Raw genomic sequence first — 17,704 nt, forward strand, 5'->3', positions numbered from 1 at the left:
ACTTGTTGGGCCAAAGGCCCTGTTTCCACATTGTCGGGAATCTCATGGTTTCCCCGTAGATAGAAGGTGCTGTCAAAGGTTTGTTACTGAATTTCTGCAGTGCATCTTATAGATTGCTGCTACTGAGTATCAGTGGTGGAGGGAATGGATGATTGTGGATGTGGTGCCAATCAAGCGGGCTGCTTTACCCTGGATGGTGTCAAGCTTCTTGAGTGTTATTGGAGCTGCGCACATCCAGGCAAGTGGGGAGTATTCCATCATACTCCTGATCTGTGCCTTGTACATGCTGGACAGGCTTTAGGGAGTCAGGAGTGAGTTGCTCACTGTAGGATTCCTAGCATTTAACCTGCTCTGAGTCTTAACACCCTGTTTAGGTGGGCCTGATGGATTCCAAGCCACCTTTAAGAAGAAGAGCAGAAACTTCTTTGAACATTTGGCTGGCTTTTACCCTTTAAACAGACAAACTGTTAGTATATCTCACTGCTGCTGCCCTATTTGTGTACAAATAACGGTAACTACATTTTTCAAAGTAATACATTGGTACTGAGGCAGTTGGGTTATTTTGAGAACATGAAAGACATTGCCAAGACCCTGAGTAGTGTGGGCAATGTCAAGGTAGTTGGGAAACTATATTGAGATGAAAAGCATGAGAGTCATACTTCAAAAAAACTTCAGATTTTCCCCTTAAGGTTTTGGTGGTGAGTTCTGAATCTCGCTGTTGAAAAGCACCACTTTATTTCCATGCATTTGTATCTCATTATTCGCTAACCTTGCTTAATTTCAATGCAGCTCACCAAACTGCCTTCCTTTCCTGAAAAACTAGATGATGCCAGTTCCCATCATTGAAGCTAGAGCAGTTATGTGAGTCCACAGCTTGCCCTTTGCTTCTTTGGGTCTACATCTGGCTCTAGCATCACAACCACTTCCTTGCACTCTGCATGGACGCTTTCCTCTTCCATACTTCCTCATTGCAACTGGGCAACCACCAGCCTCAACCACAACATCATGACTGCTTTCAGACCCACTCACACATCACTTCAGGAACTCAGGGACATCAACAACCTACATGTTTCTGCCAGATTGCTTTGTCCACAGGGCCACTCACACATCTCATGCATCTACTTGGATGTCCCTTCTGTTTCTTGGCTTGCTTCCTTAGCTTTCACTCAATTGCGCTGACTGGCCTTTCTGAATTGTGTCTGTGTTTCGCACAGACGAAAAGATGTACAATAAAGTGGGGAAACATGTTGCTATACAGCACCGAGCTACATCAATCTCACACCTACATCATGTGCCAGCAGCTTACGGGCAAACACACTGCACATACTTCAAGCTAATAGCTATGTCTGAAAGTCAAAAGGGATCACTCCTGAGTGTAGCAAAAGGTGACTGTGCTGATTTAGAGGGTACTACTGCATACATTTACAAGAATCATCCAATCTTCGTTCAGGAGTTTGACCAAGCTCTTCATCCATCCACAGTTCAAGCATCAAAGTCATTGCCATCTGGGTTTGGGCCTCAGTACGATTTGTAGGTGTAGAGGAGCCACAGGTTGGGGTGCTGTGGAGATATCTGTCCAGGGACTGGGCCATGATCAGTCATGGGGTCACCAGTGAAGACAGAAATTGGAAGGTTGTCACCAAACCCAGCTATAACAGGGAACTATTGTGGTTGCTATGCAACCTCCAGCCAGGGAAGCAACAGCTGAAGATGCCCAAGTAAGTAAATGAGGATGACCAGTTCCCAAATCTATCATCTTCAGTGCTCTCATCTACAGCTGGTGGAATCACAATGCAGACTAAGGGTGGCTGGGGATGCCACTACCAAATTATGTCATATGTTGGATCTGGCATCGTGCTTCAATGGAATTGGTGGCCATCCTATCTCACTGCCTGGCAAGATCACAATTGCACTGACTTTTTTATGCCAGTGGCTTATTCCAAGGAGCAACAGGTGACCTGAGTGACATCTGTCAATCCTCAGTGCACAAATGTGACTGGGACATCACAAAGGTGAACTCAGCATCTCCAGCACTGCCTTCCTTGTCATTCGAGGGCACAGGGGTCCACTAAAACCTGCATAAAAGTGGGAAGTAGTTGTGGAAAAGGTATAAGAGCTTGTTCCAGAAAATGTGTTCTGACATTAATGGGAGAGCAGTGCAGTACAACACAACAAAACAAAGTTGGCTGGACATTGGAGTTTCAACACCGCCCCCTCCTCCCAACCCAAGCCCCGGTGAATTCCAGCATCTCTTCCACATGTGGGGTGAGGAATCTAGTGTCAGCCACCCTGCGACTGATATTTAGAGAAGTTTTTGTGAGCGGCACGGTGGCACAGTGGTTAGCACTGCTGCCTCACAGCGCCAGAGACCGGGGTTCAATTCCCGCCTCAGGCGACTGACTGAGTGGAGTTTGCACGTTCTCCCCGTGTCTGCGTGGGTTTCCTCCCACAGTCCAAAGATGTGCAGGTCAGGTGAATTGGCCATGCTAAATTGCCCATAGTGTTAGGTAAGGGGTAAATGTAGGGGTATGGGTGGGTTGCGGTGTGGACTTGTTGGGCCGAAGGGCCTGTTTCCACACTGTAATGTAATCTAATCTAATCTTTTCCTGCACTAAGACAGAGGGGTGGACGAGTGGTTAGTGTTGATGGGGAGCAGGAGGGATAGTGAGGTGTGGTCAGTAAGTGAGTAAGAAATGCAGTGGGTAGGCAGGGTTCATCGTTTGCAAGAAGGAGATAGGTGGGATGTGTTTGAGTGGACATGCTGCTTGCAATAGCAAGTATGGTAGCCAATGAGCCTTGTTGAGGGGGTGTGTGGAGTGGCAGAGTTAACATGAATAGTGATACCCCTGTGAGTATGAGATAGCAAACGTAAGGGGATGGTGGCATGTACCCTGGTGAACTGGAGAAGGTCTTGTTTTGGCCCTGCTGGGTGTTTCTTTTCATCTTGGAGATCATTTGCTATCTTTATCCAGACTGGCTGTGACTGGTGGCGTGGCCGCTTTTAGCAGTCTAGAGTCTTTTCTGCCAATCTCCAGTCTTTTCTCTGTTAGAGAAACAGGGTACCTGCTTCTGTTTCTGGGCTATTTGCTTAATTACAATGGTGGAGCAGGGGAGTGTGAAAAGGCCAGTTCCTTCATTGAAGTGTGTGAGGTGCTAGGGAGCTGAGTTTTAAATATAGCACCAACGACATAAACATTGCAAAGTCCCAGCAGAGGTGAGTCCTTCTGTCATACTTGCTGCGGAGGCCAGTTGTATAGTTCTTGAGCTGAAAAGCAGACAATTGTTTGGGAGGAGTTAAAATGGACCATGCCGGGGCGCCCAACATGAATTGCACTGAAAATTGCGCTTTGTGGAAAAATGGGAGAAATCAGCTCATTATATAAATCCATGTGTAATTTACGTTTTGCAATCTAGTGTATTGCCTTCTGCAGCAAAGTCATGGTGTTACATACAGGCTGATCCCCGTGTCAGGTATGGGATGATAAGGAGACAAAAGAAATCAGCGAGCTTTCTCTTGTAAAGAAAGTCCAGCAAAGAAATTTGAATAAATACCTTGTAAGCATCAATTAGATATTTCACCCCATTGCTTATTCTAAGACTGTTGATGCAACACCTGACTATCCCCAGGATATTTCTCACACAAATTGCCGTACATGGCAGCAATTCAGATTTGCCAGAGGAGTCCACTTGTCTCGTTTTGGAGTTAAAGTAGAAAACTGTGGAATATCTGGACCATGATGTTTTATAAACAGAGGACTGTGAGACCAGGTAACACAGGATATGTTGTTTTGTTATGAACTTAATACTAGATGTAACGAGGGTTGTCATTTTAAAGCAAACAATTCTGTTGCTGTGTGTAGGCACTCATCCAAGTTTTGGATTGGCTATTTTCTGTCACATCCCGATTATTTGTGGCAGACTGGGGTCTTTTTTTCTAGTTTGGCAGTAAATAAGTTATGAACCAACTCCAACTGTTTCAATATAATCTCACCTCTTCCCCCACCACACTGACAAGGTCAGGAAAACCAGTTGGAACTGGCTGGTACAAAGAGTGGAGGAATGAAGCCAAGTGGATTTTTTTCTTGATCATTTTGCATCTGCAATAAAACATCAATTGGAGGTGAATACACAGCAGGCATGTCAGTTTGTGTATTCATTGATATGTATAGATAGATGCTTTGAGAAGTTAGTTATTACTCTGATGCTGTTCCTTTCTATTGACAGGAGCGCTCTGCTATGCTGAACTTGGGACCAGTATAAAGAAATCAGGTGCTCATTACACATACATCCTGGAAGCCTTCGGTCCTCTACCAGCTTTCATTCGAGTCTGGGTAGAACTCATTGTCATACGGTGAGTCAATTTCCAAAGTTTTTCCATTCACAAATAGGGAAAACCTTACATCAAACCCTCTGTTCCAGTCTGTGTGTTCTTGTTATAAAACAAATCTGTACCTGTTTCAAAATCTAAATGGGGGTGAAGTATATTTCAAGATATCATAACCTTTGTAGTTACAGACTTCCCTTTGCAAAACATGAGGGGGCAGTTTGAAGAATGGAATATTTTGCATTTTCTTCAGGATTTGTGGAATGTATAAAACCATTTTGTAATTCTGGTTATGGCAGAAGGATCCAGTATTGTAAATTTTGCCAATGTTAAAAAAGTTTGTCCCAGTTTCCCATGGGGAGGGACCAATTGAACCACTCTGGAATTTCAGGGCCTGTAATTTTTTTAATGTCATTCAGCATATTGTCCATCCAGTTTGAGAAGTGTTCCAATTACTCAAGGCAGAATCTTGATATTGCTAATATTGCAGGAAGTAGTCTTTTGCCTATGTGAAGTAAGGGTACCTCTTTCATTTGATTCAGATGTAACAAGACTGTTATGTGGACACAATAACCTCTGTGTTGGCTAATCACTTGCATCCCTTTTTTTCTCTTTCCAACAATCTAATTTATTAGGGAATTTCAATTCAACAAAGTCTTGGCATCACTAATGAAACTGGGCATAAATAAAGCAGCAGAACAACGAGCACAATGGCTTCTGAGAGCCATAATTAACAGCAGTGGCAGAGAGAAAAGCAAAGTTAAAAGAAAAAGGGGAGCATCAAAAAAATTAGTTCATTAAATTTAATTTCTAAGTCTTTCAAATGATCTTTTGTGTACAGTTGGAACTCCTAGCAACCACAAGTCTCCTAGCAACCTTGGACATATATTGCAGTGCACTTCGCATGCAGCAATCTATTGGCGACAATAAGTGTGCAGCATTACATTATGTCACCCTCCTTTAATGACAATAATGTTCTAAAGCCTCAAGGTATTTTCTTTATAACTCCACGTCACAGCATTGGAATGTTATCTATGTGATTTTAAAACATGTTTCAATCAAAAACTATAGTTCATCAAGAGAAGTAACCACAACACCAAGTCTGATAGTAAATATGGCTGGTACCAGTGAGGTGTAATTTTCTGGGCACTTTAAGGAAGGGCTCAGATGTAAAAAGGCTGACAGACTGAGGTCAGAAGGGAAGTCCAACATGTTACATGAACCTATAAACATACTATATTGTCAATGGCAAGAGAGATGCTGATTGGATACACACTGGGAGACCAGTTGAGCCACATAGACAGCCAATTAATGTTCACTTCTTGGCCTTTGAGTGGACTACAGTGATGAGGCTATTCTTTATGGGTACTCTATAGTTTCATGACACACTGAGGGCTTGCTGCTGGTGATGGTCACACCTTGGGAAATGTCAGTGCCAGTGCTTCACAGCAACTAAATGATAGCCGAGCTTGGCAGGCCTGGTCGTCTTCCCACTATGAGGCCATCCCCTCTCTCCCCTGAAGCTGCTGTCATTAGTGGCCAGTTTTAACAATGGCACTGCTGAGCTGCCACCCTCTGATTGGGCTTATGCTGGTGGTCTGTCAGTTGGCTGCCCACAGTATACCATGCTGAGTCATGCTAGCCACTGTCGCTGAAAACTGGTAGCCACCTGCTTTCAGCTCTAATTTCAGGAGTTACTGGCAATTGACAAAATACACCCCCGTTATCGTACAGCAGAAACCAGGAAGCACAGGCAATGAGTATAAATAAAAATAAATATGAATCATCACAACCTGTCATTTTTCTCAGTAGATGTTAAAGCACCTCCTGTGTAGTCCCGGCATGTTTTGCTTTTATATCAAACCATAACAAATTGACTTGAATTTTAAAAATGAACAAAAATAATAACTTAGCAAGGTTTCATTTATGCAACTGACAATGTTTTTATCAGAAAAAGATGTAGATGAATGTGCAATATCAATCCTTCACCTGTGTGTAAATTTTAATTCACTGAAATTGACTTGTGAAAGATTTGCAAGCTATTCTCTGGTTAATTTGGAATACAGCAATTAGTACATTAGTAAGTGAAAAAAAAATCAAATTTTTTCTGAATGTTTATAACCCTTGCTCTGAAAGGTTCTGGCCTAATTTTTGAAGCCATCTTTGAAGACCTGCCAATGAATGCAATGAGGAAAAATTCCCAAAGGTGATTAATTCATCCAGGATTTGTGGTCACTTTTGTAGTTGAGGTCTGTTCCTGCCATAATGTATTTGAAACGAATGAAAAGTCCAGTAATGCTAAACACAATTTGGAGTTTACATTGATTGTGTTGGCCTGGGGGAATAGCACTGGAAAAGCAACATAATCCATTGGAAACTCCAAGCAAAATTGTTTTAGTTTAGCCATTGGAGAAGTATGATGTGATAAGGAGTGGACAGTAACAATTTGTTAAAGGTAGATCATACCTGATAAAACTGATTAGATTCTTTAATGAAGTAACTGAGAGGCTTGAGGAAGATCATGCAATAAATGTTGTATATATGAACAAAGAGGCAAATAGAATTAGAGAAAATATGGCAAACTGGGTATGTAATTGACTAATGTATTGGAGGGGAGGTCAATTGGCTGGATGGCTGGTTTGTGATGCAGAGGTCTGGCATATTTGCTGAAGTTACCATGAAGGAATCTTTCTCCCAACCTCTCCCCTCACCTTTGAGATGACTGGTGGTGACTGTCAGGTTAAACAATCAACAATCATCTCTCTGTATTGTGAGGGCTGCACTATGGTCCAGTAGGACTATGGCTACTTTATCTATAAAGTTGAGAAGGCAGGAAATAATGGTGAATAAATATTTTTACAAATGAGCTGCACTTAGCTCAACATGGGTGTAGTTTTAACAACATATGCCACAAAACAATTGTGAATGAGCTACAGCAAATAGAGTCATGGAATCATAGGATGATACAAGTGATGAGGGACTTCAGTTATGTGGAGAGATTGAAAGAGCTGGGATAAAAGCAGAAGGTACTGGAAAAACTCAATATGTCTGACAGCATCTATGGAAAGAGAAACAGCGTTAACATTTTGAGTCCAATATGACTTACCATCTTCAGTTCCAAATTATATCTGCTTTCCGAATGGCATTCCATACCTGCAATTTATGCATCAAACATATAGATTCCTCTGTATCTCAGAATGAGGGTTCTGCAGCTTCCAAACATCTAGATAACTTGTTTCTTTATTATTATTCTTGTCAAAATTGTTAATGACTTACATTTCTATGTGTCTTTTTATAATCAGCAAATTTAGCATTCATACTGTTGATTCCTTTGACCAAGTCAATTGCATAAGTTATAAAAAGCTCAGGCTCCAGAACTGATTCCTGCCGAGATAAAAATACCTATTTACATCCACTTTCTGTTATCTCTCAGCTGGCTAATTGTCTATCCATACCCGAAACATCATGAGCTTTTATTTACCACACTAACCTTTGACGTGTACCTTAACTGCTTTCTGGAGATCTAAGTGCAGTACACCCACTGGTTCCCTGTATCCACAGGACATATCACTTCTTCATCCAATCAATTATTCTTACATGATTTGTCTTTCACAAAACCAAGTTGACTCAGCCTGGCTGTCTTTAACTTTCCTAAGTGTGTTGTGATAATGTTCATAATAATAGTTCCTGACATCTTTTAAGAGAGATTTAAAAATGAAATGGGAGGCAAATCTTCTGCACAGAGAGAGAGGTTTGCATGTGGAATGAACTTCCTAAGGAAGTGGTGGATGTGAGTACAATAACAGTTTTAAAAGAATTTGGATAGATATATGAATAGGAAAGGTTTGGAGGGATATGGCCAGGACCAGGTAGGTGGGACCAGTTCAGTTTGGGATTATGTTAGGCATGGACTGGTTGGAGCCAAGGGTCTGTTTCCATGCTGTATGACTCTATGAATATATGACTGATGCTAAGCAAACTGGAACATATATTCCTGCTGTCTCTCTCCTTCCCATTTGAATAAAGGAGTTACACTTTTTATTCAATCAAATAGAACCTTCTCACTAGGGGCATTTTGGTAATTTAAAATTAAGGCATCAATTATATCACTAGCCACAATTTTTTAAGAGTAAAATCCATTAAGATCGGAAAATGTGTCAGTTCAGAGCACCAACATATTACTCAATATGACTTCCCTGATGATGATAATTTTCTTGAGTTTTTCCATCCTTTCCATTTTCTGATGTACAACTGGGATTGCTCTATCCTTTACTGAAAACCACTGCAAAATACCTTTTCAATTTAATGCTACCTACCTACTTTTCATTATTAATTCCCTAACTCACTTTCTGTAGGTTTCAGTGCCCATAATAATAACTCTTTTCTTTCTAAGATTGCTGTGATTCATGAGCTTTCATGCACAAAGCGAAAATTGACGTCATTTGTAAGCAAACAAAAGCAAAGACCAATGTTCTAGATGGCACTACAGCAAATCTGCATTTAGAAAAATAATTCACATTTTAAAATTTTGTTTCAAATTAAAATGAATATACATTACAGACAACTGGATGCTAGCTCCTCCTCTCCACAGTGCAGACTTTCCCTGATCTTGGTCCTGATACAGCCCTTCCTCTGCTTCAGGTGTAGACCTCATTCTTGTCCCTCTCCTGGGGCCAGTCTTGGTCCGTGCTACTAGCAGAGCACCAGCCTCCACCTCACCTCTTCATCCCCCTTGTCACCCATGCATGCTGATGATGTCACCACAAAGAGAATGCTGGCAAGATCACTGGCACACTTGCACAGGGGCTTCCTGGAGTCATTCTGTCATAGCTGATTCCATGTTCACACATGTATGATGACCATTTGGCATTACGAATGCTGACACCATTTTAGCTGATTTGTAGAAGCTCTAACTATCGGTTTTTATATTCCTTGTGAGCTTTCTTTCATATTCTTAATTATGCTGAAAATGTGTTGCTGGAAAAGCGCGGCAGGTCAGGCAGCTTTTCCAGCATGGATGCTGCCTGACCTGCTGCACTTTTCCAGCATGGATGCTGCCTGACCTGCTGCGTTTTTCCAGCAACACATTTTCAGCTCTGATCTCCAGCATCTGCAGTCCTCACATTCTCCTATTCTTAATTGTGTCAAACATGTTAACCTTTTAGTCATTCTTTGCTTTAATTTTAATTTTCTGTCTAAAGGGAATAATGAAGAGAAATGCATTGATGTGGCAAGTTATAAATACCTGAAAAATCAGTGGGAATTAAACTCCACAGTTATTTTAAAAGGAGATGTATTTGAAGAAGATTTTCATTTGCAGTATTATGGTGAAGAAGGTGAAGTCTGAGACTAAATAGGACAACTCTTTTACTGAGTTAGAATAATCAAGAGGAGGCATAAAGGCTTCCTTCTGCGTTCTAAGAGGCTATGAATATATGGTTGTATGGGTACTGAAAAATGAGCGTTTAAAAAGGCACTTTGCTTTGAAGAAAATTACATTTGTCAATTAGCAAGCATTGAAGACCATCCTTCCCTCAACGTGATCTCTTCGCTCATTGACCTTGAAGACACAGCTCTATAAACTTAACTACTGCTCCTCACATTAAGAACAATCAGCTCTTATATCTAAGCTCACATATCTAAGGAAAGATTCTGGAAATTGTACCGCAGATTGAAAAATCTTTCAGATGGATAATTAGTGATGTAAGGCATACATGAGCAATTTAGCAATTTGATACTCTGCTTTTGTTGTAGTAAGTGTTCCACGTATTGCATAATACTACAGATCCAACTTGTCCTGTTTTGTGGGTTTGCTCATTGCTTTGTAAAATGTTATGTAAGTATACTGCTGCAACAATGGTTTTGCTTCTGCCTACCTTATTAAGATAAAGCTTTTGTACTTAATTATTTAAGTACTCAACAAATGAGCAAAAATTATACTTCTTAGAACTGGTTGTCATGGAAAGAAGCAATTCAGTTCTGAACATGATTCTGCTTCTGCTGTTTGCATCTCTGGAGTTTGTGCTGAGGCAGCTTTTCTTACATCTTCTGAAACCCTTGTGAATCTCTAACAGGGAAAATTGAATATGTGACATGTGTCAGAAAATGTAGTCACAGTCTCTTTCAAGACGCAACAGGCTCTGATCCTTGTCCTAGGCTCAACCACCCTCAGCTGCCTCATCAATGGCCTTTCCTCCATCTTATAGTTAGAGGTAGGGATGTTCGCTGATAACAACACAACATTCAGCACTATTCACAATGCAGACATTAAAACAGCTCATGCTAATATACAGAAAGAAATGCTTGCCATCTCCCTTTGATATCCAGTGGCATATCCACCGCTGAATCTGTCGCCACTATCAGCATTGGCTAAAATAAGATTTGGCCAGCCATAAATATGTTATGAGATTAGGTCAGAAACTTAGAATTCAGTAGCAAGTGCCTTTCCTGTCTCACTATTGCTTCTCCACTATCAACAAGGCACAAGTCAGGAGTATGATGGAATATGGTGTGGTTGCCTGTATCATGCAGCTCCAACAGCACTCAAGAAGCTCAATACCGTCAAGGACAAAGCAGCCTGCTTCACAGGTAGTCTTGTCCACTATCTTCAGCATTAACTCCCTGCAGCACCAATACATTGTGGAAACAGTGTATGTCGTTGAGATGCTGCACTGCAGTACCTCTGTCAGGTTCTTTTCCTGAGATTTAATACATACAGTTTCATACAATTTGCATACAACAAATTCTGCAAGCAGTTAAAGTTTATTAAAGCTTGTACAAGCTAGATTGCCCCCTTTGATACTCTTCGCTGGTGTGCGAGGTCGAGTCAAAAGAGGCCCTGAACAACCAAAATGCATCCCCTTTATACAGGTCAGTTGCTCACAGGTACTCTGGCCACCCTCCACCCATAACCACATGCTACCCCAGGTACAATGGTAGGATGATGCTATCCTTGGAGATAATGTAAATGTAAATGCCCTAATCCTGGGGAATCGTTAAGCAAACAATTTCTTGACTCTGTGATTCCCCAAGACAATGTAGGTGTGATTTGTCCTAGCTTCAGCGTGGACCTGCAAATGAGTTCTGGCTCCGTTACTTCCCTAGACAGTGTAGGTTTGATATACTTCAATACTGGGGAATGATCACACAAATGAATTTGATTGGCTAGGGGATGGCTATGAAAACAATTCTGAATGGAAGTGACTGAATGAGAGTTTAATTTGATAATAGCAGTAGAATAGCAGTAAATGGCTGCCCAAATGAAGTGTAGATTACAATGGATAGTCATCCACATACCTGCATGTTGTCTGTGAGACAGAATGTCACCCCACCCACTTCCAGAATGTTCAGCTTCTTGGAAAAAGGCAGTTTAACTCTTTAACATTACATTAATATCCAAAGAGATAGTACAGTTTAATCTTTAAACATTACACCTCACCAATACTCCTCCAACACCACTTTCCAAACCCGTGACCTCTACCATCTAGAAGGACAAGAGCAGCTGATACTTCGGAACATCGTCTCCTTTGTGTTTTCCTCCAAGCCATCCTGACATGGGAATTCTTATCACTGTTCCTCCACTGTTGTTGGGTTTAAAATCATGGAACTCCCTCTGTAACAGACCATTGGTGTTCATGCACCCTAGGAACTGCAGCAGTTCAAGGCAGCAACTCAACACCACTTTCTCAAAGACAATCAGCGATTGGTAAAATTTGCTGGCTCAGCCACCTATGCCAACATCTCACGAATGAATTAAAAAATGTCTCCAGTACAGGTGGGCAGCTATTAGACCCTAAAAACAGTTTCAAACAGTACCCTGTATCCCATTCTCAGAGTCTGGAAGCCTGTACACAACATACTGCTTTATGTGTACCCTACTGTCACTATTGTTGCATTCTGAAGCCAATATCTGGTTCCTGATTGCTCCTTTGACAGAGGATGACACAAATATAGTTTTCTTTTTCTATCCATTCTACACATTCTCCTTAATATCTTCAAAACATTTGTCAAGCTGCAGTAATTTAAACTTCCAAATTCTGAGGAATACCCTTTTAGATTATGTGATCTGTCTCATAATTTAACTTTTAGATTGCAAGTATTACCCTGAAATCTCTGTGCTGTTCTACCTCCAGAGCTAAAACATTCTTTCTAAGCTATAGCACCCACAACTGAGGACAGGACTCAGGGTGTGGTCTGCAAGGCTCTGTATAACATGTCTTTTATTCCTGAGAATTGAATTCCAATAGCAAGAACCCAAGGCCAGTGTTCTGTTAGCCTTTTCCTTCTCCTGTCCAAAATAGGCCAAACAGGCTTCGGGGCTCAATGGCCTCCTCTTATTCCTATGTTCCTGTATGTTAAAGAGATATGTAAATGTTTATTGTATTCCACTACTTTAGTTTTCTGTCATTTAGAAAGTTCCTTGCTATATCCTTTTGAAAAAAAAAGTGGACCAAATAAGGACCAAAGTGGACAACCTCATAGTTTAACATACTTTCATTCACGGGATGCAGACATCACTTGATGGGCCAACATTTATTGTCCATCCTGAGTTGCTCCTATGAAGATGGTGGTGAGCTGCTTTTTTGAACCGCTGCAGTATATTTGGTGCAAGTAGACCCACAATGTTGGAGAGGGAATTCCATGATTTTGACCCAACGACAGTGATGGAACAGCAATATATTTCCAAGTCATGTGGTGAGTGGCATGGAGGGTAAGTTGCAGATGGTGCAGGTATCTGCCACCCTTCTCTTTCCAGATGGTATGGTCATAAGAGCCTTGGTGAATTACTGCAGTGCATCTTGTAGATAGTTCACATTGCTGCTACTGAGATTTGGTGGAGGAGGGAATGAATGCTTCTAAATGTGGTACTGTCAGAGAAATTCAGCCCAATGAATCAGAGACCACAAAACGAGGATCACGGCAAAATCGACAAGTGGTTTATTGAACAAAACAATATCGTGGAAGAGAAATTGACCAGGCTGACACAGAACTGATTCTCTGCACCAATGGCCAAAATGCTTTTCCCGAATGGAAGGTGCTGGTAGATTTTAAAGGGGTACAATACAAAGATGATAAACGTAAAGCAGTTACAGTACAGTGGTGAAAACTGTAAATCAATTAAAACAAGATTAAACTGAATGGAAATTCAAGATTAAACTGAATGGAATCAAGCGTCCGACAGCAGCAATTCATTTGTAATTGACACAGGAAGTTCTAGCCATCTCTGTGAATGGGTGAGAATGTCTTCTAGAGGATTCTTCATTGTATTTCCCGTCAACGCGCACATGTGTAAATGTCCCCTCTCCAGGCATCCAGGCCTATACATTATGTTCCTCCTGCAAGCAAAGTCTTCCAGGGCCTCTTGGCCTGCCTCTTTGTTTCTGCGATGAGCGTGCCCTAAGGGTATTGGGACCGCAGTGCTAATGGGGGCTGGGAACTTACTGTGAATGCTGTTTGGGAGGTGTATTCTCTGGTCTGGGAGTAGGTTGGCCATGTCTGATTTCTATGTTAGCCCTGTTTGGCCAAGACTGGGGCATTGTGGGTGTGTTCTGTGTGCATTGTTAGGCTTGATCTCTGTGTTTTGCAAACCTGCTTCTGTGTTTTTTTTGTGTGGTTATGCTGTGGGTGGGCAGGGTAGCAGATCTTTCTACCACAGGTACCAATCAAATGGGTTGTTTTGTCCTGGATCATGTCAAGCTTTTTGAATATTGTTGGAGCTGAACTCATCCAGGCAAGTGGAGTATTCCATCACATTCCAGATTTATAACTTGTGGATGATGGACAGGCTCTGGGAGTCAGGAGATGAATTACTCATTCCTAGCTGGACTCTTAGCCTTTGATGTGCTTTTGTGGCCACAGTATTTATATGGTGAGTCATTAGAGTCATACAGCATAGAAACAGATCCTTTGGTCCAACCAGTCCATGCCGACCATAATTCCAAACTAAACCAGTCCCACCTGGCTGCACTTGGCCCATTTCCCTCCAAATCCTTTTTATTATGTAAGGGCGGCACGGTGGCTCAGTGGTTAGCACTGCTGCCTCACAGTGCCAGGGGACCCAGGTTCAATTCCGGCCTCGGACGACTGACTGTGTGGAGTCTGCACATTCTCCTCATGCCTGCGTGGGTTTCTTCCAGGTGCCCCGGTTTCCTCCCGCAGTCCAAAGATGTGCAGGTCAGGTGAATTGGCCATGCTAAATTGCCTATAGTGTTAGATGCATTAGTTAGAGGGTCTGGGTGGGTTACTCTTTGGAGGGTCAGTGTGGACCTGTTGGGCCAAAGGGTCTGTTTGCACACTGTAGGGGAATCAATACAATTGCAACATTTAAGAGGCATTTGGATGGGTATATGAATAGGAAGGGTTTGGAGGGATATGGGCCGGGTGCTGGCAGGTGGGACTAGATTGGGTTGGGATATCTGGTCAGCATGGACAGGTTGGACCGAAGGGTCTGTTTCCATGCTGTACATCTCTATGACTCTATAATCAAATCTAATCTACCTTTCTAAATGTTTTTTAAACATTGTATCTGTACCCACATCCACCACTTCCTCAGAAAGTCCATTCCACACACACAAACCACTCTTTATAAATAAATTGCCCCTAATGTTTTAAAACTCTTTCTCCTCTCACCTTAAAACCATGCCCCCTTGTCTTGCAATCCCCTACCTGAGCAAAAAGACAGCTGCCATTCACCTTATCTATACCCTCATTATATTATAAACCTCTATAAGGTCATCCCTCAACCATCTACGTTCCAGTGAAAGAAGTTCCAGCCTGTCCAGCTTTCCTTATAACTCAAACCTTCCATTCCAGTAACATCCTGGTAAATCTTTTCTCAACCTTCTCCAGCTTAATAATATCCTTCCCATAACAGGAAGACCAGAAGTTCAGATTCACATTCAGATTCCAGTTCAGATTCTGGTCAATGGTAAGCTCCAGGATGTTGATAATGGCAGATCCAGTAATGGTAATGTTATTGAATGTGAAGCAATGATAGTTGTATTCTCTCTTGTTAGAGATGGTTTATGTCCGGAACTTGTGTGATACAGATGTTACTTGCTCCCTGTCAGTTTAAACCTTGGTCTTGTCCAGATCCTGTTGCATTTGAAACTGGATTCCTTCAGTGTCTGAGAAGTCACGAATGGTGATGAACATTGTGGGAATCAGCGAAGATTCCCACTTCTGATCTTACAATCATTGGAAGGCCACTGATGAATTAGCTTAAGATGCTGCCCTGAAGAACTCTTGCAGTGATGTCCTGAACTAAAATGATCAAACTGCAACTCATACAACCATGTTCCATGTCCTGGTTATGGTCCAAAACAACAGAGAGTTTTTCCCCAATCCTATTGACTCCAGTTTTACTGGGGCTCCCTCATGGCACACATAGTCACATGCAGCCTTGATGTCAAGGCCTGTCACTCCCACCTCATCTCTTGAGCTCAGCTCTTTTATCCATTTTTGAACCAAGGCTGAAATGAGGCCAGGAGCTAAGAGGCGCTAGCAGAACCCAAAATATCCATCAGTGTGCAGGTGCTGCTTGGTAGCACTGGTGATGATACCTTCCATCACGTTATTGATAGTAAATAGACTGATGGGGCAGTAATAGGCTGGTTTGGATTTGTCCCATTCATTGTGTATAGGATACTGCCACAGCATAGCCAGAGTATTAAACCGCAGCCTTAGAGATTTGTGCAAGGAGATGGGCTTTTTTTTAGACTGTAAACATAAGTACATAAGTGCACAAGAAAAAGAAGCAGGAGTAGGCCATCTGGCCAATCGAGCCTGCCCCGCTATTCAATAAGATCATGGCTGATATCTTCATGGACTCGGGTGCACTTGCCCACCATTCACCATCACCCTTAATTCCTTTACTGTTCAAAAATCTATCTATCTTTGCCTTAAAAACATTCAATGAGGTAGCCTCAGCTGATTCACTGGGCAGGGAATTCTACAAATTCACAACCCTTTGCATGAAGTTCCTCCTCAGTTCAGTCTTTAATTTGGTCCCTCTTATTTTGAAGTTATTCCCTACTAGTTTTAGTTTCACCACCAGTGGAAACAGCCTCCCTGCTTCTATCTTATCTAGTCCCTTCATAATTTTTATGAAAAGGCAAGAGACCTCCAGCTTAGCTGCAGTAGATGGGAAAATTCCACAAAAAAGTGTAGGACAATTCATAGTAAGTCATAGGGAGACACAGAATTGTCATAAAACAAAATTTAAAGTTTCCTTGGAAAAATGTCACCCAGCATTGGGCGGCACGGTGGCTCAGTGGTTAGCACTGCTGCCTCACAGTGCCTGGGACCTGGGTTCAATTCCCGCCTCGGGCAACTGGCTGTGTGGAGTTTGCACATTCTCCCCGTGTTTCCTCCGGATGCTCCGGTTTCCTCCCACAGTCAAAAGATGTGCAGGTTAGGTGAATTGGCCATGCTAAATTGTCCATAATGTTACGTGTATTAGTCAGGGGTGAATGTAGGGGAATGGGTCTGCATGGGTTGCTCTTCGGAGGATCAGTGTGGACTTGTTGAGCTGAAGGGCCTGTTTTCAGGCTGTAGGGAATATAATCTAGCCTTACTATAACACACAGTTCAACAAACTGCAGACAAAGCAAATATTGCTACATTGTTGTTAAAGAGTTTACAGGTTTGAACAGACTTTAAGACCAGAGAATTAAAATAACATTGCTTTAGGACAGAATTAAAAGCTTTAAAGCCGCAACGTCGAAATACTGTACAATCATTAAATCTCTGAGGACAGAAGAAAAGAACAGCATTAAGGTGCAACAGAATTAAAGCAACTTTAAAGAAATATGCATAAAGAACCACATTCACAAGAAATGGAAGGTGAAATAATATTACCAAAAAATGAATGTCACAGATAGGTCAAGAATAACGTTGGGGAAATCAGATTTGAAATTACAGAATTGCTTCAAAATTAAACAATCTCAAGCTGAACAAGTAAATAAATCCACCAAAATATTCAGTAGATGATGTTACAGGTTGCCAACATATAAAAGAAGGCTCCGATACATTTGAAGAAGATCCAGGAGCTTTTGACAATTGCTGAAGTCCAAAAGCAAATAGAATTCTTGGAAGATTCACTGACAAATCCTGAGAAGGACAACTTTCAGAAGCTAATTCAATTTGCGTGGTGATGAAATCTACAGTCTGAGCTTGAAGTTGAACTGACAAAGTAATCTCATATACATTGTCAATGTTGGAAGCAGGACTGCTGTAACCTGCAAAAGGAAGATAATGAAAATCTACCATCTCCAAATAATCTTCTAATGTTAACACAGTGGTTGTTTTACAAGTGTGGAAAACTTGAAATTAATGCAGACGCAATAAGACAACCATATAACTGGACTGTTCAAATCTTTC

The 17,704-nt window shown here is 41.7% G+C and overlaps 1 protein-coding gene across 1 annotated transcript in view; it reads left to right on the forward strand.

The window, feature by feature from the left end:
* Positions 1 to 17,704, forward strand: part of slc7a11 (solute carrier family 7 member 11) — a 193,133-nt gene that overhangs the window by 28,453 nt on the left and 146,976 nt on the right. Inside the window, exon 2 of the mRNA XM_043674092.2 lies at positions 4,225 to 4,351. Coding sequence (XP_043530027.2) covers positions 4,225 to 4,351 — 127 coding nt within the window. The remainder of the gene's footprint in view (positions 1 to 4,224; positions 4,352 to 17,704) is intronic.

Source organism: Chiloscyllium plagiosum, unplaced genomic scaffold, assembly GCF_037043375.1.
Source record: "Chiloscyllium plagiosum isolate Xiang-an unplaced genomic scaffold, Cpla_swu_hap1 HiC_scaffold_36, whole genome shotgun sequence".
NCBI classification, from domain to species: domain Eukaryota; kingdom Metazoa; phylum Chordata; class Chondrichthyes; order Orectolobiformes; family Hemiscylliidae; genus Chiloscyllium; species Chiloscyllium plagiosum.